This window comes from Bos grunniens, chromosome 13 (genome assembly GCF_055505025.1).
Source record: "Bos grunniens cultivar Pamir isolate PY7600 chromosome 13, Bosgru_T2T1.0, whole genome shotgun sequence".
Taxonomy (NCBI): Eukaryota; Metazoa; Chordata; class Mammalia; order Artiodactyla; family Bovidae; genus Bos; species Bos grunniens.
The window spans coordinates 67,393,288-67,420,754 of NC_141177.1; the positions used below are offsets into that span (position 1 = coordinate 67,393,288).

The following is a 27,467-nucleotide window of genomic DNA, read 5'->3' on the forward strand; positions in this document are numbered from 1 at the left end:
TATAGTTTCCTCCGTTGTGCAAAAGCTTTTAAGTTTATTAGGTTTCATTTGTTTATTTTTGTTTTTATTTCCATTACTCTGGGAGATGGGTCATAGAGGATCTTGCTGTGATTTATGTCCGAGAGTGTTTTGCCTATGTTTTCTTCTAGGAGTTTTATAGTTTCTGGTCTTACATTTAGATCTTTAATCCATTTTGAGTTTATTTTTGTGTATGGAGTTAGAAAGTGTTCTAGTTTCATTCTTTTACAAGTGGTTGACCAATTTTCGCAGCACCACTTGTTAAAGAGATTGTCTTTTCTCCATCGTATATTCTTGCCTCCTTTATCAAAGATAAGTTGTCCATAGGTGCATGGATTTATCTCTGGGCTTTCTATTTTGCTCCAAAAATCTGGAACGCTTCATGAATTTGCATGTCATCCTTGCACAGGAGCCATGCTAATCTTTTCTGTATCATTCCAATTTTAGTATATGTGCTGCCAAAGCGAACACCATCACCTTCTTAATGAAAAGTGATTTCCCATTTTGAAGAAGGTCCTTCCACTTATAGAAAATCTTTCTCTCTTAAACTGTTCTTCTTACAATAGCTAGCAAGACAGCGTTATTGGTGGGTTTGTTTCTGTGTTTTGTCTTTGGAACTCTGAATGGCCCTAAAAATATAGCATATCTTCAACAGTTCAATGGGAGAAAAGGGGGTATGGGTGGTTCACAGAATTAAAAGTATATGAACATATTTATGGATTTCCCAGGCGGTACTAGTGGTAAAGAACCAACCTGCCAATGTAAGAGACATGGGTTCGATCCCTGGGTCAGGAAGATCCCCTGAAGGAGGGCATGGCAACCCACTCCAGCGTTCTTGTCTGGAGGATCCCATGGACAGATTACAGGCAGGTTACCGTCCTTAGGGTTGCAAAGAGTCTGACATGACTGAAGCAGCTTAGTACACACACACATGCAAGAACACATTTATGACTTGAAAAGAATTCAAATACTTTGATCTGCCTGACTGATTTCACAATGTGGAATGGCTTTGCCAATTATGTGATGAATGTTTTCCGTAAGTTGAATGAAATAATAACTTGAAATAATCAACTTATTTTCCATAAGTTGATTACAGGATTGTTTTAAAATGTATTTATGACACATAATAAGATTAAAGTATTTTATAAAAATAAAGTATATGAACATTTTGAGACTACTGGAATTTTTGTATCTTGGGCCAGAGACTGTCTGAAAGGAGCAGAAAAATTCTGATTTTTTTAAGGAGTGGGTAAAAGTCTGATAATACCTGTGGATAGAATACTTCAGTTCGATTCAAAGGGGCCAGTTCTCTTTGTATAGATAATAAAAGTCATACAAGGAATGGAAAAATTAACCATAGAAAGAAAGATGAGATGTTTAGGTTGGTGTTGCCACAGGACCTACAACAAAGAATAACACCAACTTTATCTTGCAAGTCTTTTGTTTGCTTTGTAATTATGCCTTTTTTTCCTCCTCTGCTGGGTAGTATTCAGTGCCTAACTCTGGCTTAAATTTTAAAGGCAGTAATTAAGCCCTCGAAACGTCTGGTGCCAAAGCTGTTCTGCAGTGCTGTTAGTATAGTAAATCACCACGCTGCCCCCTGGGGCTCCTTCCCAGAAGCTGTCAGAGGCAACTCCATGTTTATGGGAGAGCTTCTCGATGCTTTATTCTCATCGAGACAAAATTAAGTCAAAGAACATCCAATTAAAATGGCAGGGGTAGTGAATGAGCTGTGCTGGGTCTCTCCATTTAAGTTGCCTCAAAGACTTCGAACTGGGGAAATAAGGATGCCAGAGCCATGTTCTTGCTGAGCAATTCTGGGCTACAGCAGGTAAGAGTTTGCTCCTTAGGTCAGAGAAGACTGGAAATGTGTCATCCCTTCTGTGGATGGTTAAAAAATAACACAGGGATTTAGGGGCTCTTATATCAACCCCCAAAGTGGGCAAGGACTGATGGAGCACCAATAAGATAATATAGTCTTGATACTTACTGGAGATGCAGAGAAAAAAGAACACATGTGGTGTGTGGCAGGAAGCAGTAACAGTGAAGGTGAAATTAGCAGCTGCAAGGCAAGTCTCTGTGCTCACTGTATCCCGCATGAGAGGAGCTCCTGGTCTTCAAGCAGAGAACACTCCTCAAAGCCTTGATGAATAAAATGAATGAATATTATCGCCCCCACCAGTATCAGATTTCCATATCATATTCCACAGAAGAGCATGAGGAGATAATCTTATTAAGATCGTATCAAGATTATAAAACTATTTCTGGCAGGATTAAAGTTTCCCATTTCTTTAGGACCAAGAGTGCTATGTATCAGAATAGGCTGAAAAGACATGAAGAAACCTAAATGCCCACTGACAGATGAACGGATAAAGATATAGTATATATGTAAACAATGGGCTATTATTCAGCCATAAAAAGAATGAAATAATTGCATTTGCAGCAACATGGATGGACCTAGAGATTTTCATACCAAGTGAGGTAAGTCAGACAGCAAAAGACAAATACCAGACATCATTTACTTGTGGACTCTAAGATATGACACACATGTGAAAGGAAAGTGAAAGTGAAGTCGCTCAGTCGCGTCCGACTCTTTGCTACCCCACGGATTGTAGCCCACCAGGCTCCTCCAACCATGGGATTCTCCAGGCAAGAATACTGGAGTGGGTTGCCATTTCCTTCTCCAGGGGATCTTCCTGACCCAGGGATCGAACCCAGGTCTCCTGCATTGTAGGCAGACGCTTTGCCATCTGAGCCACCAGGGAAGTCCTATAGGGGAAAGGTAAATTAGGAGTTTGGGATTAACATATATATACAAGTACATTGAAAAATAGATTATCTATAAGGACCTACTGTATAGACAGGGAACTTTACTCTGTAGTCACATAAATGGGAAAAGAATTTGAAAATAAATAGACACATGTGTATGTTCAACTGAATCACTTTGCTGTACACCTGAAACTAACCCAACATTGTAAATTGACTCTACTCCAATATAAAATAAAAACTAAAATAAAAGGAAAAAGAAAAAACAGGCTGAAAGCAGATTAGAAAAATGTCCTGATATAAAGAAGAGTTAGCATTACCGTGGGGCTTCCCAGGTAGCGCTGGTGGTAAAGAACCCACTTGCCAGTACAGGAAACATAAGAGAAGTGGCTTGGAACCCTGGATCGGGAAGATCCCCTGAAGGAGGTCGTGGCAACCCACTCCAGTATTCTTGCCTGGAGAACCCCATGGACAGAGGAGCCTGGAGGGGCTACAGTCCATAGGGCTGCTCAGCGTCGGACACAACTGAAGTGACATAGCCCGCAGGCAGTGTTACCATAACAAAGCAGTGTTCAGAAGAAAAATGCACAGATATTTTTCAAGATTTATTTGACGGGTTGCCAGAGCATTCTGGTATTTCCTGATGGTGCTTTATGTAAAAACTAAACTTTAAAATTTTTTAATATATTTATTTTTAATCGGAGGGTAATTGCTTTACAATGTTGTGTTGGTTTCTGCAATACATCAACATGAATTAGCCATAGGTATACACATGTCCCCTCCTTCTTAAACCTCCCTCCCACCTCCCACCCATCCCACCCCTCTAGGTTGTCATGGAGCACCAGGCAAATCTCCCTGTTCTATATACAGTAACTTTACAAAAGATTTTATGAGTTTATTTTAAACTTAATTCTGTGCATTCATTATCAACTGAGAAGCATGCAATTATGATAAAATAGCTTGCTAACTGTAGCTACCAAAGAATTACACAGACTGTATTGTATTATGTAGTTGTTCTTTTGAATATTTCATTTACTCAAGGGAAAAATATTATAATTTGTAATTTCCATATTGCCAGATTATTGTGCACTCTCCAAAGATTACTCTCTCTGTTTGGAATCTGTTCATTTCTGCACCATTTAATAAGACAATTTGACTTCCTGAACACCAGAAGAATCTCCGAGGGATGCATTTCCATGGAAAATTCCTTTTTCAGGAACCCAAGCTCAGCATTACTCTTTGACTTCACTCCTCTCCCCTCCGCTGAAGCTTAACTTTTGGATTTCATCTTGCAATAATACCATTTCCAAGAATATCATCTTATATATTCCTTTAATGCTGAAATAAGAGATGGAGGTGATGCAGTTATTACACATTTGCTCTCTGTTGCAATCACATCAAAAATGCACAGAGATTGATAGGGAGATGGAATGCAGTCACCGTCCTGCAAAGACGCAAAAACAATTTCCACAGCATTTCATATACCAACTGTATAAACAATTTCCAAAATGATTAAGTTAAAGAAATTCCATTTGGCCCTTGCCCGCATGTTGTCCACACTTAACAAGGTTCCCTTCAGGGGCCTTTCAGTCCAGAAACCAAGATGCTCATATACCGGGAGAGTGCCTTCACATCACCCCATTTAGTTTTGTTTTCTTTCATCAACTTGTTCCTCAAATAGGTTTTGCAGTTAGGTTCCATGTCGTGTCAATCATGAAAGTCTGTTTGTTTGATTCCATCCGGTCAGTAAGTATGGGTTGAAAGCCTACTCAAAGATGGGTGATGAAAATACTCTTTTCTGTGATCTTGTGAGTTGCTGATTGGTTGGATCCTTTAAGGATTTTTTCAGGTATGTTTAAGCTCTCAGTTCTTCAAAGAACACAGATTTTCTCTGCTTAACCACGAGCTTTAGTTAACTTTATTTCTCCTGCCCACTAGAGTTGTTATAGAGTAATTTTCCTGAGTTCAACACTTTGCCTAGGCACTGTACAATATGTAGGATATAATAAAAATATGAATATATACAAATGGAGAAGCACTCTATTAGACTGAATCTATATGCCAGTGTATCACTGAGGGCCAGTGAAAGAGCTTGAGAGCTGAACTCAAGTCCTGACCTGTCAGTTACTGGCTGATGACTGTAAACCAACTTAGTTTCTCTAAGTCTCAGTTTACCATCTGTAAAATGGACATAATAATAGAGAATGCCTCACAAGGCTGTGAGATGAGATAATCCCTACAATGCCCTGGGGTGAGATTAGCTGGTCTGGAGGCTTACTGGAGTCCTTAGACAGAAATCCTGGCTCTAGGTGGTTGAGTTAACTCAGCAGAGGAAGAGCTGATTCAATTGCTCGTCTCCAGTGGGTCCCCCAGGCTGAAGAGCTTCCATTGTCACCCTATCACGTGGTCACATAGCTTTTAGGGGCCCAGAGCAGTAAGTTTGTGGACCCCACTCAGGGCAGGCCTTCCTTCCCTTGTTAAACAGTGACCAGAGCACACAGTCTACTGATGCCTGATCTAAACCATAGATTAAGACTTCAGGAGATGATGTGTTCTCAGTCCTCTCTGCTTGTAAATATTTTATATTTCCATCTTAATGGGCTGATACTGTGTGCCCATCATCCTTCAGCCAACAAGAAATCAGCACAGAATCTGGCACATGGGAATGCTTGATAGATGTCCCTATGATGTCACTGATGTTGTTGAAGATGATATGATGATGTCATTGATGATAATGATGTTATATTTGTTCAAACTCTGGGTCCTAATATCTTAGGACCCAGGAGGACTGCATTGCCATCCGTATAAGATATGCAATTTCAAACAGACTGGGAAAACTTAAACATATTCAATTACTTCAGAGGCTCATGTGAGTGGTATTAAAAATTGTTTTTTAAATAAAACAAACAATCAGAATTGGCCTTTGAAAAGTGAAAATGGCCCCCAATGTTTTTATTTTTTTATAAATAATGAACAGGGAGACCTAGCGTGCTGCAGTCCATGGAGTTGCAGAGTTGGACGTGACTGAGCAACTGAACAACATGTTTTTATTACAATTATACTGAACTAGACATTAGAAGACTATCTTATCGATCATTTTATATCCAGTTTTTCCATTAGAATGTACATGCCTTGGGGTTGAGGATTATGTTAATGTTTATACTCAAATGAGTTTACCATATATCACAAGCATTTGTAACATACTGAATAAATGAATAAAGAAGTAAGTCTTTCCAAGTTTAGTCTCAGCCCATGACAATCCTTCCAGCATTTGAAGTCATGGCTTCTCAGAGCTTGTACACCACAAAATTAAGCATTGGACTATAAAATATCTTGGGTTATTTTCCAGCTCTTTCATGTACATGATCGTCTCATTTCTCTAACTTTTAAAACCCTCTAGGTTAGCTGAACTCCATTTTCCAAATGGGACAGTACCCAACGAGTGATTAATTTACATTTTTGTAGCATTATGGGGGACAGACAATGTGCTGGGATCTGGAGATTTCTTTGACAAGGAAAAAGATACAGCATCCACCTTCAGGAAATTCCTAGTCCGGTGCGGGAGATGAGTCAGGAGCCAGAATTTGAAACGCTGTGGATCAAACTAAGCCCAGGGTTCTGGCGAACACAGAGGAGGCAAGCACAGCCCAGGTGGCAGGTTTCACACCGTTGTTGTCAGAACTGGATGATGTGATAAATACCACGCACCTGGCACCAGAGTCTGCTCCACAAATCTTCACTCACAGAACCTTCTCCCTCCCTCTCACTCATCCTCGCTCCTGAGGACCCTAATGCTAGACTAAATTAAGTGTGTTTATACTGATTTTAAGACCACTGGTAGATGTGACTGGTATTTCAGGCTCGACGTAGGCTGGGTTGTATTCAGTTCACTATATGCCTCCCAACACAGTTTGATCAGCCTGAAAATGGGGTGATAACATATCTCTGCAAGAGTCTGTTTATTGATTCTCACACAACCTCGCGTTCCCCTAGCTCATGACTCGTGGAAGAGTAAGAGCATTCTGGACTTCAGAGACTCAAGTTCTACATCCTGATACTCTGGCACTTAGTATTCCTCATCACGGTCAAGTTCATCTCCTAAACCCCATATTCCTCAGGTGTAAGTGGGTGAAACTTCAGTACTTTGGCCACCTCATGCAAAGAGTTGACTCATTGGAAAAGACTCTGATGCTGGGAGGGATTGGGGGCAGGAGGAGAAGGGGACGACAGAGGATGAGATGGCTGGATGGCATCACTGACTCAATGGACATGAGTCTGAGTGAACTCCGGGAGTTGGTGATGGACAGGGAGGCCTGGCAGGCTGCGATTCATGGGGTCGCAAAGAGTCGGACACGACTGAGCGACTGAACTGAACTGAACTGAAGTGGGTGAAAAACAGTATTCAGCTCAAACAATCTTGATAATTCAAGAAGATAATTCATGGTGCAAGAGTTTGCCTGCCAGTGCAGAGGGTGTGGGTTCGACCTCTGGTTGGGGAGATAAGATCCCACATGCCTTGTGGCCAAAAAACCAAAACATAAAACAGAAGCGATATTATAACAAATTCAATAAAGACTTTAAAAATGATCCACCTTAAAAAAATCTTTACAAATCTTTATTAGAAAAGAAGATAACTTATTAAAGATCTTGACTCATGTATTTAGTCAATGAATATTAATTGATATTTGCATTTTAAAAATCTGAAAAACATGAAACAAATTGCCATAGTGTGATTTACACTTTTTTAAATGTATTTTTTTATTGTGATGAAAGTTAAATAATGTAAAACATACTATTTAAGGTACAATCTGTTTGTAGGAGATAGATTAAAATAACCTTAAAATTCATTATAATACACATTGCTGCTGCTAAGTCACTTCAGTCGTGTCTGACTCTGTGCGACCCCACAGACGGCAGGCCACCAGGCTCCGCTGTCCCTGGGATTCTCCAGGCAAGAACACTGGAGTGGGTTGCCATTTCCTTCTCCAATAATAATACACATTAGGTGCAGACAAATATAGTTTTATTCCACTTATACGAGGTACCTAGAATAGCCAAGTTCATAGAGTCAGAAAGTACATTGGTGATGCCAGGAGCAGGGGGAGGTTGAGGAGGAGGGGTTAGGGAATTAACGTAATTTACTCTTGGGATTGCAAAACTGTGACAATTTTTGTTGTCTGGAAAGATGACAATTATATTTCTATTTTAAAATTATATACATGGAGCGTGTTAATTCTTAACAAACACACACATGTGCACACACACACACTCTGTGATAGGTCTGCAGACAGTTGAGCCAAAAATCTCCTATTTTGGTACACATTCATTACCTTAGCATTCCAATGTTTAATTCGTCTTGAATTTATTTCTGTTTAATATCTATACATGGGCTTCCCTGGTGACTCAGTGGTAAAGAATCCGTCTGCCAATGCAGGAGACGCAGGTTTGATCCCTGGGTCGAGAAGATCCTCTGGAGAAGGAAATGGCAACCTACTCCAATGTTCTTGCCTGGGAAATACAATGGACAGAGGAACCTCACAGGCTATAGTCCATGAGGTTGCAAAAGAGTCAGACATGACTGAGTGACTAAACAACAACATCTACACATATATGTATATGTAAAGCTGTTATATGGAGAAGGCAATGGCACCCCACTCCAGTACTCCTGCCTGGAAAATCCCATGGATGGAGGGGCCTGGTGGGCTGCAGTCCATGGGGTCGCTAGGAGTCCGACATGACTGAATGACTTCACTCTCACTTTTCACTATCATGCATTGGAGAAGAAAATAGCAACCCACTCCAGTGTTCTTGCCTGGAGAATCCCAGGGACGGGGGAGCCTGGTGGGCTGCTGTCTATGGGTCGCACAGAGTCGGACACGACTGAAGCAACTTAGCAGCAGCAAAGCTGTTATAAGTAGGAAAATGTTATCTAACATTTTATTTTCAAACATTTATACAGATAATCTCTTAATCTTTACAATAGTTTGAGATTTGGCTCCACATCTTTATTCATAGAAGAAAAAATTAGACTCATAATGATTAAGAATATTAACTTCTACTTCCAGACATGGGGAGGGGGGAGGAAGCTATAGGCTCAGCCTCCCACTGGAAGCAATTAGAAGATAACATATGGTAAATGATTATTTTCAGAGGTAGGAGATGAAAGACATGATCCCTGTGGTCACCAGGACTTCCTGTTTGGAGTTACGTCCAGACTGACTACCAGGAATCAGCTGTCCCAGTCTACCCAGGACAGTTGCCTAGACATTCCTCCATCCCAGGCAAACTGGAATGGTTGGTCCCCTCCTGGCCTCAAAGAAGGATCTCCAGTACAAACCACGACTTCACAATGTTGACAATACAGAGGTCAAAGTTCAGGAGACCTAGAAGTCTATGATTTATGGGGCATCATGATTCTGAAAGCATTTGAATTTAATGCCAGCCTCGAACAATTTAAGATTTCATGTAAAACTCTGGATTTCTGGTTCCCCTGGGAAAAAGAGAAGATAAGGCAGCCACTGGTCTCCAGTCTCTGCAGCTAAGAGGACAGATGCCCTGCTCTGGTTCCCAGCTGCCCACCAGCTCCTTGGAGTCTTCTGTTCTGCTGACCCTGTGGGCATTAGAGTTTCAATCCCACTTTGCAGCTAGTAAGAAACACTAGGACCTTAAAAAAAAAAAAAAAAGAAACACTAGGACCTTGTACAGGAATCTGGAAGTAGTATAAATATCGCTTCTCTCCTTAGATTCAGCCTAAACCCCCATTGTACACACATCAGCTCCGTTTTCCTTGACAGGGATTTCCGGATGTGGTCTACCCACTGTTTAGGTGGCTTCTGCCCTTTAAAGAGCAACTAACACAGGGCTGTTCTTTTTCCTAATGGGCTAAGCACAGTACATCCACTTAGTAGGTATGGAATATTTTTGTTACATGAATTCATGTCTTCTTAAATTTCTCATGAGTGATTAGCTTCATATATGGTTCAATATATCATAAAATGTTTCCATTTCTGCTCATTCACATGAATTGTTGGGACAGCATCAATCAGCCTATTTACATATTAAGGATACTCTGTCTCAGGTTGATCAGTTAATAGGTATCCGGTAACACCAACAGCTGTATTTGACCATGTCCATACTTAATCCTTTATGCCAACAGTGAGAGAGGAGATCGCTTTGCTCAAATTGTGGCAAATAAAAGCACTATTAGCGTGTGGTCTAGAACAGAACAGAATACTCTTGGATTTAACACCACTTCAGTTTCACATCTTTCAGCCACAGGGATTTATGACAAAAAAGTCACAGGGGATAACATGTAAAGCAGTTTTTTCAAATGATTTGTAGCAAACTGGGGTTTTACTAGGAGCTAAACTATGCAGAAGAGACATTTAGAAATGTCAACTAGCTGAGTGTTTTGGGAATTGTAACTTAAATGAACCCCATATGAATTTTCATATGGGCTAAAGATCTCATTTCTAAATAGTCTGAATAATGCAAAAATTAGCTTCCTTCTCAGAACATGCTCTAATACCACCTGCTGCTTGGAAGAATTTTTTTGAAAGGTGATATTAGACAAAGTTTTAGTCAAGATGGCTCTGGAAGTTAAAACTTGAACACACACCCTCTGTTCAAAATATAGAACAAAAGACAGATAAAATAGAAAATTGTGCATGCCTCAGTTGTCGCTTCAGTCATGTCTGACTCTTTGTGACCCCATGGACTATAGCCCACCAGGCTCCTCTGTTCATGGGATTCTCCAGGCAAGAATACTGGTGTGGGTCACCATGCCCTCCTCCAGCGAATCTTCCCAACCTGGGGAGCAAATCCACGTCTCCTGCAGTGCAGGCGGATTCTTTACAGAAAATCCTGGCTGAACTCAAAATAAGATGAAGATCTCCACTGACCAGAAAAGGTAAAGACACATACCTGTAAACTTGAACTATGACCCAGGGGGTGTGGCAGGTGAGTGGAGAAAGCATAAGTTCCCGGGCAGTTAGAAAAGGATAATTTAACTACCTTACTCTTCGCATCACCATTCCCTTTCCACACCCATCAGACTGGCGATTATTAAAAACATAGCCAAGCACGAGTGAGGATGCGCAGCACAGAAAACTCTCATAGGGCAAGAGTGTTTGGATAACACTGGACATACCAAGCCCCACCCCAAAAGGAGATTGGAAAAAGGAAAACATACTAACTTTAAAAAGGAACCACCTTAATGTCTTTAAGAGAATAAAAGTAAGAATCATGAAAGAAAGGCGTGATAGAAAGAAGGGCATTTAGATTAAAACCTTCCTGGATCGCCAAGGACAAAAGGAAGGAAAAGAACAAAAATGGGGTGGAAGAAGGCACTTGCAACACAGGGAATTGATACAGGGTTAACATTATGAAGTTACTTTTTAAAACCTTTGTAGAATAAATCAGAGAGAGGAGGGAAGGAGGGAGAGGGAGAGCCACCGGGTGCAGGTGGTAAGCAGGCATTCACAAAAGAAAAAACATAAATGGCCAATAAGCAATCCTAAAGGAAATCAGTCCTGAATATTCATTGGGAGGACTGATGCTGAAGCTGAAACTCCAATACTTTGGCCACCTGATGCGAAGAACTGACCCACTGGAAAAGACTCTGATGCTGGGAAAGATTGAAGGCAGGAGGAAAGGGGACGACAGAGGATGAGATGGTTGGATGGCATCACCGATTCAATGGACATGAGTTTGAGTAAGCTCCAGGAGTTGGTGATGGACAGGGAAGCCTGGCGTGCTGGAGTCCATGGGGTTGCAAAGAATTAGACGCAACTGAGCTACTGAACTGGCCAATAAGCATATGGAAAGATGTCCAACTTTACTAGTTAACCACTAGTAATGAACTGAGCTATGCCAATCGAAACTATTTCCAAACTCATCAGATGGGCAAGAATGAAACCCTCCCAGGTACAGATAAGGACTTGGAGCAAGGAAAGCTCTCATCCACTTTAGTTTTGGAGCCATTCTTTAGAGACTCTGCGACATGTGTGCATAAGAAGAATTGTATGAAAGCTTCATGGCAGAATTCTTGGAGACAGCAAAAGAACTGAGAATGTAAATGTTCACCAATAGGAGAAAGGATAAGCTAATCACCATATAGCCAGTGGAATTTATGACACACTGAAAATGAATTAGATATATTAACACACACACATTTCATAAATGTAACAGTGGACAAAAAGTAAATTGCAATAGGATGCAAGAAGCATGATAACACTAAAGTGTTGAAAACTCACAAAGCAGTGGTGTGCATGACTATGGCCATATTAATGTGCAGTAATAAGAAAAACACTGTGCCCAGGAATGGAAAAATTGGAATTGTGGTTACTTCTGGGATATGAGAGGGAAACAGAGGTGATAAAGGGGCTTTCAACTCTATCCGTAGGATTTTATAAAATACATAAATCTGAAGCAGATATGGCAAAATGGTAGTAATTCTAGAAGCTGGGTGGATGGTACAAAAACATTTGCTATGTTGAATTATTTAAACATTTATCAAAACATTAAAAATATCAGCTAGATAAGATATTTAACTCCACCCCCAGAGAACATGATTACAAAATAATAGCTTGTGGGAGTTTTCTAAATGGTATGAACAACTGGGTTTCAAGATTGTGTTATAAATACACATGGAAACACGATAAACTGGTAATTGGACAGAGTGAGATAACAGGGCAATTTAATAACTGTCCTTTATTTTCCAAATTTTGTTTAATGCACACATATTACTTTAATAACCAGAAAGAACATTTTCAATTTAAACTTTCAACCCATGTCGTAAAGTCATTCCGAGAGGGTTCATGTTACGAACAGTCCCAATTACACCAGGCTGGTAGGCTGCCTGGGCTGGATTATAGGAGCATATTTTGTCTTTATTATTTGCACATTGGTTGTGCAAGTGTAATAATAGCTGCCTCCTGTCTCAGGCTTGTTCCCTAGAAAACAGATCTGGAAGATAAGCTTACAAACTGAGGCTTTATGGGTGGATTCCCAAACTGCGGGAAGGAAAAAAACTCAGTGCAGATCCGTGCATTAAGGAGCTGGCCATGGTCTCATGAGAGCAGGGGTCGTTGTTCAGACACGAGGGATGTCCCTAGACCACCAGATGCGGCAAAGTCCACCTGGGGGAGGGCGGGAGGGGAGTCTCCTTGCTGGCTACGTCCTGTCTCTTATGGACCACCATTCGCCCGTGAACCTGAACTCTGAGCACGTCCAGGTCCCATCATCTGAAGCAGCCCCAGTCCCCGTTCCCGCACTTCAGCTGGGTCCAGGAATGAAAGCTTTGATGGGTCTGGGGCAATGGACCCTGAGCACCAGAGGGCTTGCCATCATGACAACCCTCACCCCAGAGGCAGCCACGACAACTGGTACAGTAGCAGCAGCAGAGGCTGGGTTTATCCACATGGGACAGCAAGCCTGGGAGAAGCGGAGGAACCGAACCTGGGGAGGGGCGTTATCTTGATGCGGTATTTTTTCCACCTGCCATTAAACATCCAGTCTTCATCCTGCAGTCACTCAAGGTCAAGTCCATATAAACAGTATTTTTAATGTAGTCTTTGCATCCTCCTTAGGCAGGATACTGTCCCACGGGCATGTATGCTGAGTTGCTTGAGTCATGTCCGACTCTGTGCGATCCTATGGACTGTCCAAGGGATTCTCCAGGCCACAATACTGGGGTGAGTTACTATTTCCTACTCCAGGGGAACTTCTCAACCCAGGGATCTCAGTCTCTTACACCTCCTGCATTGGCAGGCGAGTTCTTTACCACTAGGACTTGGAATAAAATAGTAGCAGCACCAAAAACCAGTTCAAAGGGAAAACAGCTTCTAGCAGACTGGGAGTTGTGAACAGCAGTGTGACATGGTGATGAATTAGAAGTAGGCTTTTGGTGGCAAAATGGAGGAAAATGCACATTTTTTTTTTGCATTAATTCATTCAGTTTAGACATCTGGAAAAGTGTTTGGCTTCCCTTATTATATATTTGATCTGTAAGCTTGTCATCAAACATCTAAATCACAAATAGAAATGCAATTGTTTGTACTCAGCCATATAATCCTGACCTAGATGCTGCTAGAATTTTGGGGAAATGAACCATATGCTATTAAATCTTTACTAAGAGCAAAAGCTCCCATAATTAAAAGCAAAATAAAAAAATTCTATATGCAGAATTTGATTGCCAGCAGGCTAAAAGAATACATGTAAAGCAAAGATGCTGAACAGTTAGAACTGGACATGGAACAATGGACTGATTCAAAATTGGGAAAGGAGTACATCAAAGACATGAGTCTGAACAAACTCCGGGAGATAACGAAGGACAGGGAAGCCTCGCATGCCGCAGTTCGTGGGGTTGCAAAGAGTCAGACATGACTAAGCAATTAAACAACAAGATGCTGGAGACAGTTTGTGGTCGGAAGCAGAAATTGCTCGGCACTCCCCCACCTCCGTTCCCTAAAGGTCTCTTGTCCCCTCACCTTATGTATCCCTCAGTGATGCTGCCCAGGCAGTGGTAGGGGAGGAGAAGGGACATTCTAACCTGGAGACAGAGACCCCAGGATCTGTGCAAAAATCTCTTCTTCTTCCAATCTGGATGCTTGTACCTATTTGTGTCACTGAAGGGCAGTGAAAAATTTAAACCTAGCTGCTTACTTATCACTCTCATGGTCATAAAGCAGCGTTCCTACTAACGCACGAGGTGATCATAAAATAACCGAAACAGTGGAAAATGGGAAGGCTGGAGACGATCGTGTGAGGATATAATGTTTTAATAAAAAGAATTAACACAAGTTCCTGAGTAAAAATATCCAGAACAAGCAGGTGACCTTGAAAAGTAGGATTTTGAGAGCCACGGTTACTAAAACCCTATAAACATTTGCTTCAGTGCATGGTGGGAAATAGAACATGAGATAATCTTAACTCAAACCTTAAAAATAATATTTAGTAACTTTCCAGATAAAGACACAAACAAAACCATAGAATTTATTCTTACTTTATTAACAATGTGGCTTACAATTTTTTCAAGTAAAAAGGGGTTTTTTTTTTCATTTAGAATAAAAATTAAAATATAACTCTGATATAGATTTTCATTTATTTACATGAAAACATATATACAGAATATAATCTTACAGCAAATCAATGACATGCCCTTTTGTCCTGCAAATTTCAAAAGTAAAAACACCACCAACTTTTCTCTTCTATGCACCAAAACAGACACAAGATATGAATCAAGTTCCAATACAAACTATTCAAACCAGAATGCAGAGCAGTAAAACAGCTTTCGACGGTCACGACTAGGGGTAGTTTATGCTTCTAGACCTCATGCAGGCTCCCATTCTGAACAACAAATGAGATGATCTTTTTTTTTTCTGTCATTTAAAACATTTTTTGTTTTCAATCTCCCACTGTAAAGTGATTTTCAGCAAATGCCGATTAGAACTTTTTCTTCAACACATCGGGTCCACATGAAGCACCCGATCTGTCTGGCGATGCAGCTACTGACCTACTGGTCCTCACTGGTACCCAATCCTAGCCATTTTTAAAATAAAACCAGTAAGACAGAAAGTCTGCCGCTCAAGAGACTGTGTTATTACCGACCCTCTAAATCAGAGACGCTTTTCTTAACCAAAACCCAAGGCAGCACCGTGTCAGCACTTAAGAATTTTTAGGTGAATTCAGTGGGTCAAAAATAGCACAGATGGATACTGTTGCCTTGGGTTCAGGATCCTCAAATCAACCCTAGTGATAAAAGCTATGAGAATTGCGCAACATAAATGCCCAATGTGAAAACTCAACCCAGCTGGAAGGAGTAAAGCAATTTCCAGAGAAGTCTTAAACGGAAAAGAACAAGAGAGGGAAGAAAAAGAATCACGACACTGTAATCGTTGCCAATGGAGCTTCTCTTGCTACTTAGTTATTTCATAAACCGTATGTATGTCTCCCTAACAACTGTTTTTTCCTTAAAAACTAGATACCTGAAAATTTACTAGTTTTCCCTTCAAAAAACTGTACCTTTGGTCTCAGTTTTCTAAAGACAAAGGATAGAGCAGGACTTGGAGCCCAGATTCACCAAAAGAGCAACAGTAGTGCTCAAGCCACAAAGACTCTATTTAACGCAACTGTTTCTACAGTTTTATCTACAGAAATAAACACAAATGGGTGTTTGACAAAAGAAGTATGAAACTTCTAATGCTTCCAAAATGAAGGGAGAGACGTCCTTAGAGAGGGACATTTGGTTTGAGATAAAAAGCAAGTCTCAGAACTCGCCTGATAACAACACTCCAGATTCTCGGACACAAATTAAGGAAACTGAGACCAACCTTCAAAGGCTGATTAAAACCAACCTTCCAGAGACTGTCGTGTGGGCCAGAGGGGCCAGTGTGAAAGGTCTGAGTCATTCTAATTCATTGAGAAACAGATCAAACACAGGCAATCATGGTTCAAATATGATCAAATAAAACAAGGCAACCTAACAGCTGTACAGCACAAACTGTGAGTCAAACTTTGATCAAATGAACCTAATTTTATAAGTGACGGATTTCTCCATACTATGCAACTTTGTGGTGAAGGAAACTGGGTTTTTGCTTTTTTTTTGGTAAGCAAAAAATGAGTTCTTCTGTAAATGGGGGTCATGCCTTCCTTACTCTTTCTAGGTTTACATTTTTGTGGATAAGAGATTTTCCTAACACAGGACACAAACAGTCAAGAGGTCAGAGGTTGACGGAAGCGTCCTTAGCTTTAGAGTGGGACTGACTGATGGACTCTCAGCCTTCGAGATGAGGTGGTACACTGCACAGACTGGAGCGTCTCATCTCAGGCAGTTCCTGACGGGACCAAGCAGTGTGGCGCACACAGGAGAGGACTCTGGTCCCAAAGCGTCTTCTGGGAGACCGCAGGGACATGGCAGCATCTGGGGATGAGGAGGGGTGGGGGCATCGCTGTGGAGCACTTCAACCAACAAGCGTTTATCCTAGGGGCCGTGGTTCGCTGGCAGCTACAGATGTGAGATGAACTCTTCCCGCCACGAGGGACAAAAACACAGTAATGACACAGTCACAACAGGCAAACGTCCCTCGAAAACTGGCCGTTTCTCTGAGACGGAAGCTGGTGAGCGGTGAACCCTACAGAGACATGAACGCCACGTGACACTCTGAAGCTCAAGTCCTGCTGACTTGAAGGGGCAAAGAGCCAGCAGGGACTTCCCAGAGAATCGAGCCGGAGGGGGCGTGGGCAGCACTCAGAACCAAAAAAACATCTTCTTGACCCTGAAGAGTCTTCCGGCTCCTAGCAGGGCGGGCTGAGAGTGCCCCGATGGCCCCAAGCTGCAGCTGAACCTGCCCTGGCCTGGCACAGCCAGCACCTCACCAGGCACGCGGGTTGACAGCACTGAGCTCTCAAAGAGACCGAGGACGAGGCAGGCTCTGCGCACCTGGCCCCTCGGGAAGAGGCCGCATCCCCAGTGCCAGTAGGGTGTCTTCCTCGGCTGCCAGGTGGGAGGCCTCTGGGTGGGCTCCAGGGCTTACCCCTGCCACGGGCACCAGAGAGCACCTTACTCCAGAGCAACCCACCCCAGTGCCGTTCAGGGAGGGCACGAGAAGGTGACACTCATTTGAAAGAGTGTCCCCTCCTTCATTTGCACCCCATGTGCAATGGGAAGAGCTCAGCTAGAAAAGGCCACAGTGAGGATCACAAGCGTGTCCGAGGCAGGAAAACACCCAAGACCTTACAAGGAGGCCCTTCTCAAGCGGCCGACAGAGCTGGACAAAAGCCCCACGGCTGAGGAGACAAGAGGTGAAGAACAGAGAAGGGATGGAAACTTGAGCTCAGAGAAGAAAAATCAAACCACAGGCCAGGCCTGACTCCCCATGGAACTGCCCGCGTTCGTGGGCCGAGAAGATGGGGCTCCCGGCTGAGGTGCCCAGGCAAGTCCACCGCCAAATGTTTAAACCTGCCTTAGGCTCAGTCATGGGGGAGACGACAGCCTCAACCACTAAATGCGTGTTTCCCCTTTTCATCAGTAATGGTGACAGATGACAACAAAAGTTTAGCCTCCGTGATTGAGCCTCTCAAGATCTGACAGGATGCCGGGCCTTCATGATGTTGCAGAAATGTAAGCAGCTCATCAGCCCACCCAGGACGTTATTCCTGAAACTGTTGACACTCTCATCAAAGAGAAAAGGTCAAGGTAATAAAGGAAGAGAAGGCTGTGCACCCCTGCTTCTCCTGGGCAACGTGGAGGCTGAGCTTCCGCACACAAGTTTAAAAAGGCATTTGAGCAACAACCAGCACAGAAGACAATGGTCCGTTTGGGACTGAAAAAAATATAACAGCTCCTTGCAGGGTGCATGTGGACAAGTGCCTGGTTCCAGAGACCAGCTGGCTCCTGGAGTCATGATCTTTCTATAAACGACGAGACCCACTTAATGAAAACTGCCAAGGGACATCCTAAGTAAACCAGAGGCAGGGTGGGCTGCAGGCATTACACGGTCACTCTCTTTGTCTCATTCTGGCCAATCCAGACTCTCATCTGACAGCAGGAGCAGGCTGGGGACAAGGGGACCCATGTCCCCGCCATATCATAAGAGTTCACACCTGTCGCTTTACCGGAAGGAGGTCCAGGGTGATTCAACGTCAGCCCAGATGACGGGGTCAGTCCCTGGCTGACCCAGGGGCACGCATGCCTCTGCGGGGGTGACCAAGCTGGGGCTCAGAGGGGACCTCCCAGGGAGACCCGGGGCAGTGATCCCTCTCAGGGGAGGAGCCGGTGTGTCAGCAGCTTGCCCCCGTTTCCCCCGGCCTTGCTCTCCGGAACGAAGCTCTGCCTTCAATGCACAAGGCAAGATGCCCCTCTCCCATGTGGTCGCAGTTATTCAGAACGTGGGGGACCTTGAAGGTTCCATATAGGATGGCAAGCATGCCTCCTCCCTGAAGGCTCCCTGGACGCCCACCGCCCCACCGTGACATGCTCCTTCTTCCTTCACTGCCCAACAGGCGGAGTCCCTGTTCCGCTGTCATCCAAAACTTCGCCCAGAGCCGCGCGTGAGAAATGAGCCGCCACCAGACCAAACATGTGGTGGCGACAGCCGCGCACGGCGACCTGAAAGCAGCACCTATGGAGGCACTTGGGATACAACGACAGTGGAGTCACCGGAGACCTTCTCCCGGCTCACGGCGGAAAAGACATCACCTGCGCCTGGGTTTATGAAGCATGGGCCTTGGCTTGGGAAGCTGCCTGGTTTGGGGCGGGAGAAAGACGGGGTGTGGTCTATAGAGATGCAGGTCCACACCCGTGGGGTGTGAGCAGTAACTCACACCCTGCAGGGCCACTGCTGTGGGCTCGGGTGCTCTGCAAACACGGAAACGTCGAGCAGGCTGGTGGGCGGAGGAGGCCCTCGTGTGGACACCTGTTGGACGCACCATCACACACGTCTGGGTTTGAAAACGGAAGTTCCAGTCCGGGAAACCTCCTGAGACCCAAGACGCGGCATTCGCCGGGCTGGCGGGCAGCCTGGGAGCGGGCGGGGTCAGTTGGCGTACTGAGCGTAGAAGGCCACCTTGACCCGCTCAATCTGGTGGCAGAGCTTGATGGCAGGACCCAGCTTCAGCTCCATGCACTCCTGCACCGTGGGGAGTGTCAGCAATAGCAGCGCCTGCCCATCGATGTCCTGCAGGGAGAGAGAGTGGGTTAGAGCTGAGACAGACGAGACAGGACTCAATGGGGTGCCTGGGCCACGGCGGGCTTCATTCCCAGCCCAGGGCAGGACGGGTGCTCTCGTCCCCTCCGAACCTGGTGAGCGCTGGCCAAGATGGTGATTTGGCTTGATGGCTGCCTAACCCCTTGTTGAGAAAACCTTTCTACTAAGAGAACACTGGTGAGATTCACCATCCTGGACTGGAAGGGACGGAGGGCTGGACTGGGCTGTCCCAGGGTCCAGCCCTTCTTGGGCTGTGGTGTCCCCCCGCTGCTTTGCTATGACTCTCAGAGCCTTGGAAAGGGGTCTCTACCAACAGGAGACCAGCCCTGACAGTTCCCACCAGGCGGGGAGAGATGACCTTAACCACAACGCGATCCTCCGCAGGAGCACACACGCACTTGGACACGTGTGTGCACACACACCCTCACATCTGTAACCTGCGTCACCCAGAATAATGCCTGAGGCCTGTCTTATTTAGCTTTCTACATCCATACACAGGGCCCCACAATGGAGAGATTCACTCAATGATGGGTGAAGCATAGTCACTGTAGAAAGAAGAGCAAGGAGGCTCAGCCTGAGGCTTTAGGGCCACCCCCATCAGGCAGCTCTGCCTCTTGACCAGCTTGCTTCCTGTAAGGACTGCGTTTATTTATCTGGATGTTGTTTGGGTTACTGAGTGTCATTGCAACCCCTTCCAGGGCACCCAGCCTTCACATTCGGAGGAAATGGGTGAGGGTCCGAGAGCCTGCAGGCCCAAGGTAACGACAGAGGTTGTGGTGGGCAGGAGCAGACACCCTGGGCTCCTGCCAGCTGGAGAAGCAGGCACCCCGGGGCTGCCAGGAGCCCCAGCACTGATGCAGGCAGGCACCTCAGCAGGGGTCAGGGAGTTTCACAAAGGCAGCGTTTGTTCTTAAACTGATGGCTTATTTAGCTGTTCTGTAAACCTCTAAAGCAAAAAAAAAATACCCTAAATTCATAAATTAATTTTGGGGGAGGGGCTATAAGCCTTTTGGCTTTCCTGGTAGCTCTGCTGGTAAAAGAATCCTCCTGCAATGCAGGAGACCTGGGTTCGATTCCTGGGTCGGGAAGATCCCCTGGAGGAGGGCATGGCAACTCACTCCAGTATTCTTGCCTGGAGAACCGCCGTGGACAGAGGAGCCTCGTGGTGTACAGTCCATGAGGTGGCTAAGATTCAGACAAAATATATATAGAACTAGTTGTATGTCGGCCCCCAGAGAAGTTACAAGAAACACAAAACGAGTGAGACGGGCTTTCTCCTGCAGCCTGGGAACAGACACACCTGTGCAAGGAGCCACCCAGGGCACAGATGACAAAGGTCCCCAGAGCCGGAGATGCTGGGGGGCCAGGGACTGCCTCGTGCTGAACTGTCTGTCAAAGCAGCGAGCCAGGCAGGGCGCGGGGTCCCTGCTGCCCCTGCTCCACCCTCAGCACCCAGAGCAGTTCCTGCTGGCACGTAACGGGCTCACTGAACACGCGCCAAGAACGAATGGGCAGAACTGGCCACGGTGAACATGAAAGTCCCAAGATGGGGAAAGCAAATGATAAAGAAAGAATCTGGAGGGTGAGCAGAAATGGAGAAGGAATTTGGGCAGTTTGCTTACTGCATGGCTCTGATTCACAAAAGGTGAGTGACTGGCAAAATTTTAGGAGTTTTGTGTTTTTATAGATGTGTGGCAGTTTCCTATATAATGTACATGTTTGCAGCATGAAATTACAGAGTAAGTTTTTTAAGCAGCTGCTGTAACATTTCAGAATTAAAAAGCATATATTTTGTTAACAGGAAACTTGTAATTTTTGTAAAAGCTCCTGGTGATGATGACAGTCTCTGAATTTACCGCTCAGAATCAGGGGAGGGAAGGCGTGTGGCTGTGATTCCATGTGCTGTGAATTCTCACAGAGGTTAAAGCCCCAGCTTCTCCTTGTTCACCTAAAACTCATCCGACACCTGAAGTGACCCCCTGGAGGCCTCATCAAATCAGAGCTGTGGCATTTGGGCTCAAAGATGAAAGAACAAATTAGTAATTGAAGGTCTGACTGAACAAAACACCTCAGGCAGCCCCACGAACAACAGCCTTCTACTGTGACAGAGGAAATGGCCTAACGTAGAAGTTAAATAGAAGTAAGGCTGCAATCAACTGAATTCTACCTATTTTTCTCTCTATAAGAGAAATAAATAGGGACACAAGGCCAAGTCTCTCAGTGACGTGCGAAGATGCGCCTTGTTGATCCTAAGAGTGGCCAAGGGTCAGGAATGTTTTAGACGTCTTAACTTGGGAAGGCACGAAACTTTCTGACATTTTACTATAAACTGGGATTGAAGTCTAATGAAGGACGACTCAGGATAAGCAATATTTTAGCCTTTTCCTCAAATCAGCTTTGTTTTCACTTCCTTGCTTACTACCAGATATTTAGGAAAGGAATCAACACTGCTGAAGGACACTGAGGAAAGCAGTGTTCAGTAAAACGCAGTGGCCTGAGGGCTTCTGCCTCTGGGAAGATCAAGTAGACTTTTCTCTATTTTTCCTGAAAGCCTGGGGGTGACAAATAAGACAAACACAGGAAGTCTCGGGAGGGCGGAGAGAGGAAGACCAGCCAGGGACGTGGGACCCCAGATGTAACATGGTGGCCAGAGCTTCAGGCTTCTGTTTGTCTGCTGCCCTCCTGTGACTTTATCATCGTTGCTGTTCACTCAGTCGTGTCCAACTCTCTGCGACCCCGTGGACTGCAGCAGGGCAGGCTTCCCTGTCCTCCACCATCTCCTGAAGTTTGCTCAAACTCGTGTCCTATGACTTTACTACTCAACAAGCGGGCAGCCCAGAAGTGCCAACGGGCACCAATGAAGCGACCCACCCAAAGCCTCTGCTCTCTCTCCTGGTAGGTGGAGCTGGGAAGACAGAAGCCTCTCAGATGACAACTGTTCGACTGGGGGACAGAGCGTCCCCAACCCACCAGCAAAGGCAAAGCCGGGAGCACTGACCACCAGCCCGGCCAGGCCGCCTAAGACCACCCCCGCAGCGCCCCCTCTCCCCCACCAAAGGGTATCCGAGAACGCCCAAGGGAAACCCGAGATGTCATCTCCATCAGATGTCAGAGCCCCAACGGGGTGCTGGTGGGAGCATCTGAGGAGCCTGAGCTTCCTGCTCTCCTGCCCCCAGTGATGCCCTTCCCCCTGGTGTGGCTGACTCCAAGCCAGCTGACACAGAAGACTCAGGACAGAAGCCCGTACCTGCTCCTGAAATATTTTGGCCAGAGGCGCGCAGTCCGTCAGCTTGATGAACCTCACCACATCCGTCACCGACCACTCCAGCGGGTTGCTCTCCAAGACCAACCTTTCCTCCTCCTCCTGCTTCACATCCTGCAGACAGAAGGGAAGCGAGAGGTCTTTTCATTGCTTCCCAGATGGTGGGACACTCTCTGAACCCAGCGGGCTGCATCCGGACTTCCTGGACCGCACGCGGCCTCCTCACTGGGCACCCGGGCAGACACAGATACAGCCAGTGTCCAGGGAGGCGCTAAGCAACTCGTCTGGGCTGTGACTTTGCTCCTAAGGCTTGTGCGTCTTTCAGTTCAGTTCAGTTGCTCAGTCGTGTCCAACTCTTTGTGACCCCATGAATCGCAGCACGCCAGGCTTCCCTGTCCATCACCAACTCCTAGAGTTCACTTTAGAGGTAATTAAAAAAAGGAAAAGAAGCCATGGCGATGGTGACAGTGACTCCCATGCTCAGGAAGTCTGAGGCCAGCTCGTCACTGGCTCCATCCCTGATGGAAAAGAAGTGGCAGGAGCCGGTGATGGTCCGAGAGGCTGCTCTGCCCCCGTGGATGTGTGTGATGCTGGTGCCAGCGACCTGCCAGCTGACTGTAACACGTGGGTTCAGGGGAGATCTGACGGCCTGATTACACATTTTATAGCATCCTAAGGTCTCCTAAGGAGGGAAAGCCCAGGGTTTAATGAAACCGTGAGGACTTGCTCTCTGTTCCCTTGACAGAAGTCCCTGTGGCTCTGAAGTCTTCCCCAGAACCCCATCCTGAGGCTCACTGCCCCCTTCATTGGATGCGGAGTCACCAGGATTTCTGGGCCTGATTCAGGAACTCAGTGGGAGCAGCTGCTAGAGATTTATCTTAAACTAGGGGCCCAAGTGCACCCGGAGCTGTCCCCACTGGGGACCCCAGACAAGCCACTCCATGTGACCCACGCTTCACCTCTGCTGCCTCCTGGCTGGCAGCCGGGCTCTGGGGGGCTCCTTCGGCCTGGGGGGTGGCCGGCGCCCTCCGGGCCCTGCGTGTCCTCTCCACAGGGGCCCGGCGCTCGGCCTCCACGCTGCTCCGCAGGGTCACGGCCCTCCGGGGCCGAGTGGAGGGCACCTCGGCCGAGGACGTGTCTGTCTGGTCATCACGGATCTCAGAGCCGGTCTCCTCACTCCCAGAGTCATCGTCCATGGCGTCTGCATCCTCCTCTTCACTCTCCTAGGGGGATGGGAGGTGCGCTGAATCGGCAGAGAAGGCAGGAGGGGGCCTGCAACTCCCCCCGGACCCTCTCCTGCCTGGTACCTGTGCTGCCCTCCTGGAGAGGTTTATCCAAGAAGGCCCAAGAGACGGACCCCGGGGTCCCACCCAGGGCCCCAGTAGCACCTCTGTCTGCCAGAGACGCTGCAGTGTTAAGTCTGTTCTACAAGTAAGACAGGGTACTGGCTCATGATCCCCACCACTCAGCATCAAACCACTGCCTCGGCATCAGCAGTGAAGCTGTGGCCCTGCTTCCCGATTGACCGTCAGGAGCGTCCGAGCCAGATGTACCTCTCCAGAGCCTGCGGCCAAGTCCACGGCGGACGACCTCCGCTTCTTCTGAACAAACATGGATTTTCGTCGCTTCCTGCGTCTGGCCGGTTTAGGGTGTCCGCTCTCAACGCGGCTTTCCCCAATCGGGGGCTTGCTGATCTTCCTTCTCTTCCCGTAGTAATAAGCTACAGGAAGAGAGATGGTTAAAATCGTTGTTAAAAGGTTACATCTGGGGCATATGTGGAGGAAGAGGCAGGGAGGGGAGATGGAAAATGAAAGGAGAGGGAGGGGGAAGTGAAAAAGAGATAGAAACATTTGAGATGAAGCTTCACATCCCGTTCACATCTCAGGGAGCAATTCTGACAAAACGGCTCACAGGGAGGAACCCTGTCTCAATGCCCTTGTGTTCACAGGTATCAAGGGCAGGAGTGGGGCCTCTCAGAACTGGTGGTGAACACACAGGCCAAATTAATGGGGCATCTTTTTCCTTTTCAAACAGTATTCCTTACCTGTTATTCTTTACTCATTCAGTGGACACTCTTCCTTACTTCTGAATTCAACAGCAGAGCTATATGTCTGTGTTACCCCCTTAGAGCGCTACTTAGAAAATTTCTCACCAAATTTCAATAATATGTATCGATGTATTTTATGTTGAATGTCTAATCAACTAATTAAAACCAACTGCAATCCAGTTTCCAATTATGATCACCATCCAGAACGCTTCCTCAATTAACTGAAGCTTCAACTGTTCCGTATGGAGCTCTCATAAAAGAACCCAATGCACCAAAGGAAGCTTTATCTAACGGCTGGAGGCATCAGAAAGAAAACAACAAACGCACGCAGGTGACAGATGGGGGTCCACACATCTCCACGCTGCTGTACCGCAGAGGAAAGTCACCAGCCTCCAGACTGCAACTTCCTCGGATGCAAAATGACCAACCAAAACTGTCGATTTCCAGTACCTCCCAATAGGTCCATGAAGATGGCATTTATAAAAACTGTCGAGAAACCCCCCGGGGTAAGTGAACAAACACTTATACATTCGTGTCTGATACCCAAAGAGAACCATGGTGCAGCTCGTCCAGGACTGTGGTCCCCAAAGAACCAGAGATACCCCCTCCCATTCCTTACACCAGGAGAGAAACACACGAGTATCTACCAAACAAACCTTAAAGAATTCTCCTGCAACTATTCCTATGAAAAGCTATTTGAAAGGTCTGGAAAAAAAAGAAACACAGCCCACCAACTACATCACCCTACAATGCAGACCCAGGTTGCTGTCCCTTTCGCTTGCCACTTACTGTATTTGGTTTTGGTGTGAATAGAGCAGTTCTCCGGGCAGTTTTCAGAAACCAGCACAGGACTGAACAAATTTGGACAGCACTCGAGCTTGGCACACACCCGGCGGCAGAAGTCCGCTACTTGGTCGGAGGTGCGGACAATCTTGGCCACAGCCCGGTACGTTTTGCCTCTGTACCTGGAAACAGAGAAGGAAAGGTGATGAAGAGACCACGGGCTTGCTCAGGTCTCTTCCACACAGTGGACTCCTAAGCAGCGCATTCACTAACAACAGGGTGGGTTGTGTGTGGTTTCTCTTCCATCTGCTTTCATTGTTCCTTATGAGCTCACAGAACCGTTTTTAAGAAATGCCCAATGCCGCAGGCAACGTTCGTGGTGACCACACGCATGGTCACTGACACCCAGAGAGAACCCGGGATCCCGAAAAAAAAAAGGCTTCCACTCGGTGCATTCTCACTAGTGAGTGAAGTCAAAGTCACTCAGTCATGTCTGACTCTGCAGCCCACCAGGCTCCTCTGTCCATGGGATTCTCCAGGCCAAGAATCCTGCAGTGGGGAGCCATTCCCTTCTCCAGGAGCTCTTCCTGACCCAGGGATCGAACCCGGGTCTCCTGCACTGCAGGCAGATTCTTTACAGTCTGAACCACGAAGGAAGCCCACTCTCACCAGGGTATACGTAACTGAACACTCCTCCAGAATGCTTCTGGAATCCAAACAGTGTCATTCATGGCTCAAGACTTGAGCAAAAACTTTCTCCTGCCCAAGAAAAACCGCATAAAATCGCCAACGCGAAACTAGAACCCAGATCTTCTGAAAAGCAGGTTGGGTGGCTTCCTGTCTTAAAAATAGGTCCTGCAGCCCTCATTCAAATGCTTAGGATTAACAGTGCTGTAAATCACCCTGGCTGAAAAGGTAAGTTCTTGGAAAGAGGTTTGAGTCACCTTTCAATACAGTTTTTAAAACTATCATTGGTACAAAATGATTATAAATTTCTCAGTTGGCAACAGATCCCAGGTCTTCATTTAATTCACATCTCACTAAACTTAAGAGTCCACTGAAATGAGGACCCATCAAAACAACTGGGCCTATTAAACTCTGCCCTTGATGGGGATGAGTTTGATGCCCCCTAATTGTTAAGAGGAAATCCTGAAGAATAATTGATTTTCCAGGAAAGATGCACGGAGTGGTAACTGGCTGAGAACACTTGTGTTAGTTTTAGGAAAAACTGCCCGAGAGAGAAAGAACCACCAGGGAAGGCCGGCCTTGTCAGTTTCCACATTAGCAGGGCCCAACTGCTCTTTTACACACTTGTGTACAGATCTTCCTTGACTTACGATGGGGACTGTGTTCAGCCCCTCGGTCGTGTCCGACTCTCTGTGATTCCATGGACTGCAGCCCGCCAGGCTCCTCTGTCCATGGGATTCCCCAGGCAAAAATACTGGAGTGGGTTGCCATTTCCTTCTCCAGGGGATCTTCCCAATTCAGGGATCAAACCCATGTCTCTTCAGTCTCCTGCACTGGCAGGTGGATTCTTTACCGCTAGTACTAGTAGCTCAGTTGTGTCTGACTCTTTACAACCTCATGGACTGTAGCCCATCAGGCTCCTCTGTCCATGGGACTTCTCCAGGCAAGAATACCGGAGTGGGGAGCCATTCCCTTCTCCAGGGGATCTTTCCGACCCAGGGATCAAACCAAGAACTCCTGCAGTGCAAGTAGATTCTCTGTACCACTCAGGCTACCTGGGAAGCCTCTGATAGGAGGTTATATCCCAATAAAACCATTTTATGTTGAAAATAGCCTACATTGAAAATGCAATGCATTAATAGTACATCTAATGCACCAAACCTCACACCTTCACCTGCCCATCGTAAATATGCTCAGG

General features: G+C 45.8%; 1 protein-coding gene and 1 non-coding gene across 7 annotated transcripts in view; both read right to left on the reverse strand.

Moving 5' to 3' along the window:
• Positions 1-382: 382 nt before the first annotated feature.
• LOC147361169 (U6 spliceosomal RNA) lies at positions 383-489 on the reverse strand. Its single transcript, XR_015140066.1, has one exon. It is a non-coding gene; the product is annotated as a U6 spliceosomal RNA (small nuclear RNA).
• A 14,283-nt stretch (positions 490-14,772) lies between these two features.
• SFMBT2 (Scm like with four mbt domains 2) overlaps positions 14,773-27,467 on the reverse strand; it is a 178,145-nt gene continuing 165,450 nt past the window's right edge. For all 6 annotated transcript variants that reach the window (XM_086334810.1, XM_086334812.1, XM_086334807.1 and 3 more), the window contains 5 exons: positions 25,589-25,764; positions 24,306-24,472; positions 23,712-23,975; positions 22,738-22,866; positions 14,773-19,460 (listed from right to left, as the gene is read on the reverse strand). In XM_086334810.1, coding sequence (XP_086190936.1) covers positions 19,320-19,460; positions 22,738-22,866; positions 23,712-23,975; positions 24,306-24,472; positions 25,589-25,764 — 877 coding nt within the window. In that variant the 3' untranslated portion in view covers positions 14,773-19,319. The remainder of the gene's footprint in view (positions 19,461-22,737; positions 22,867-23,711; positions 23,976-24,305; positions 24,473-25,588; positions 25,765-27,467) is intronic.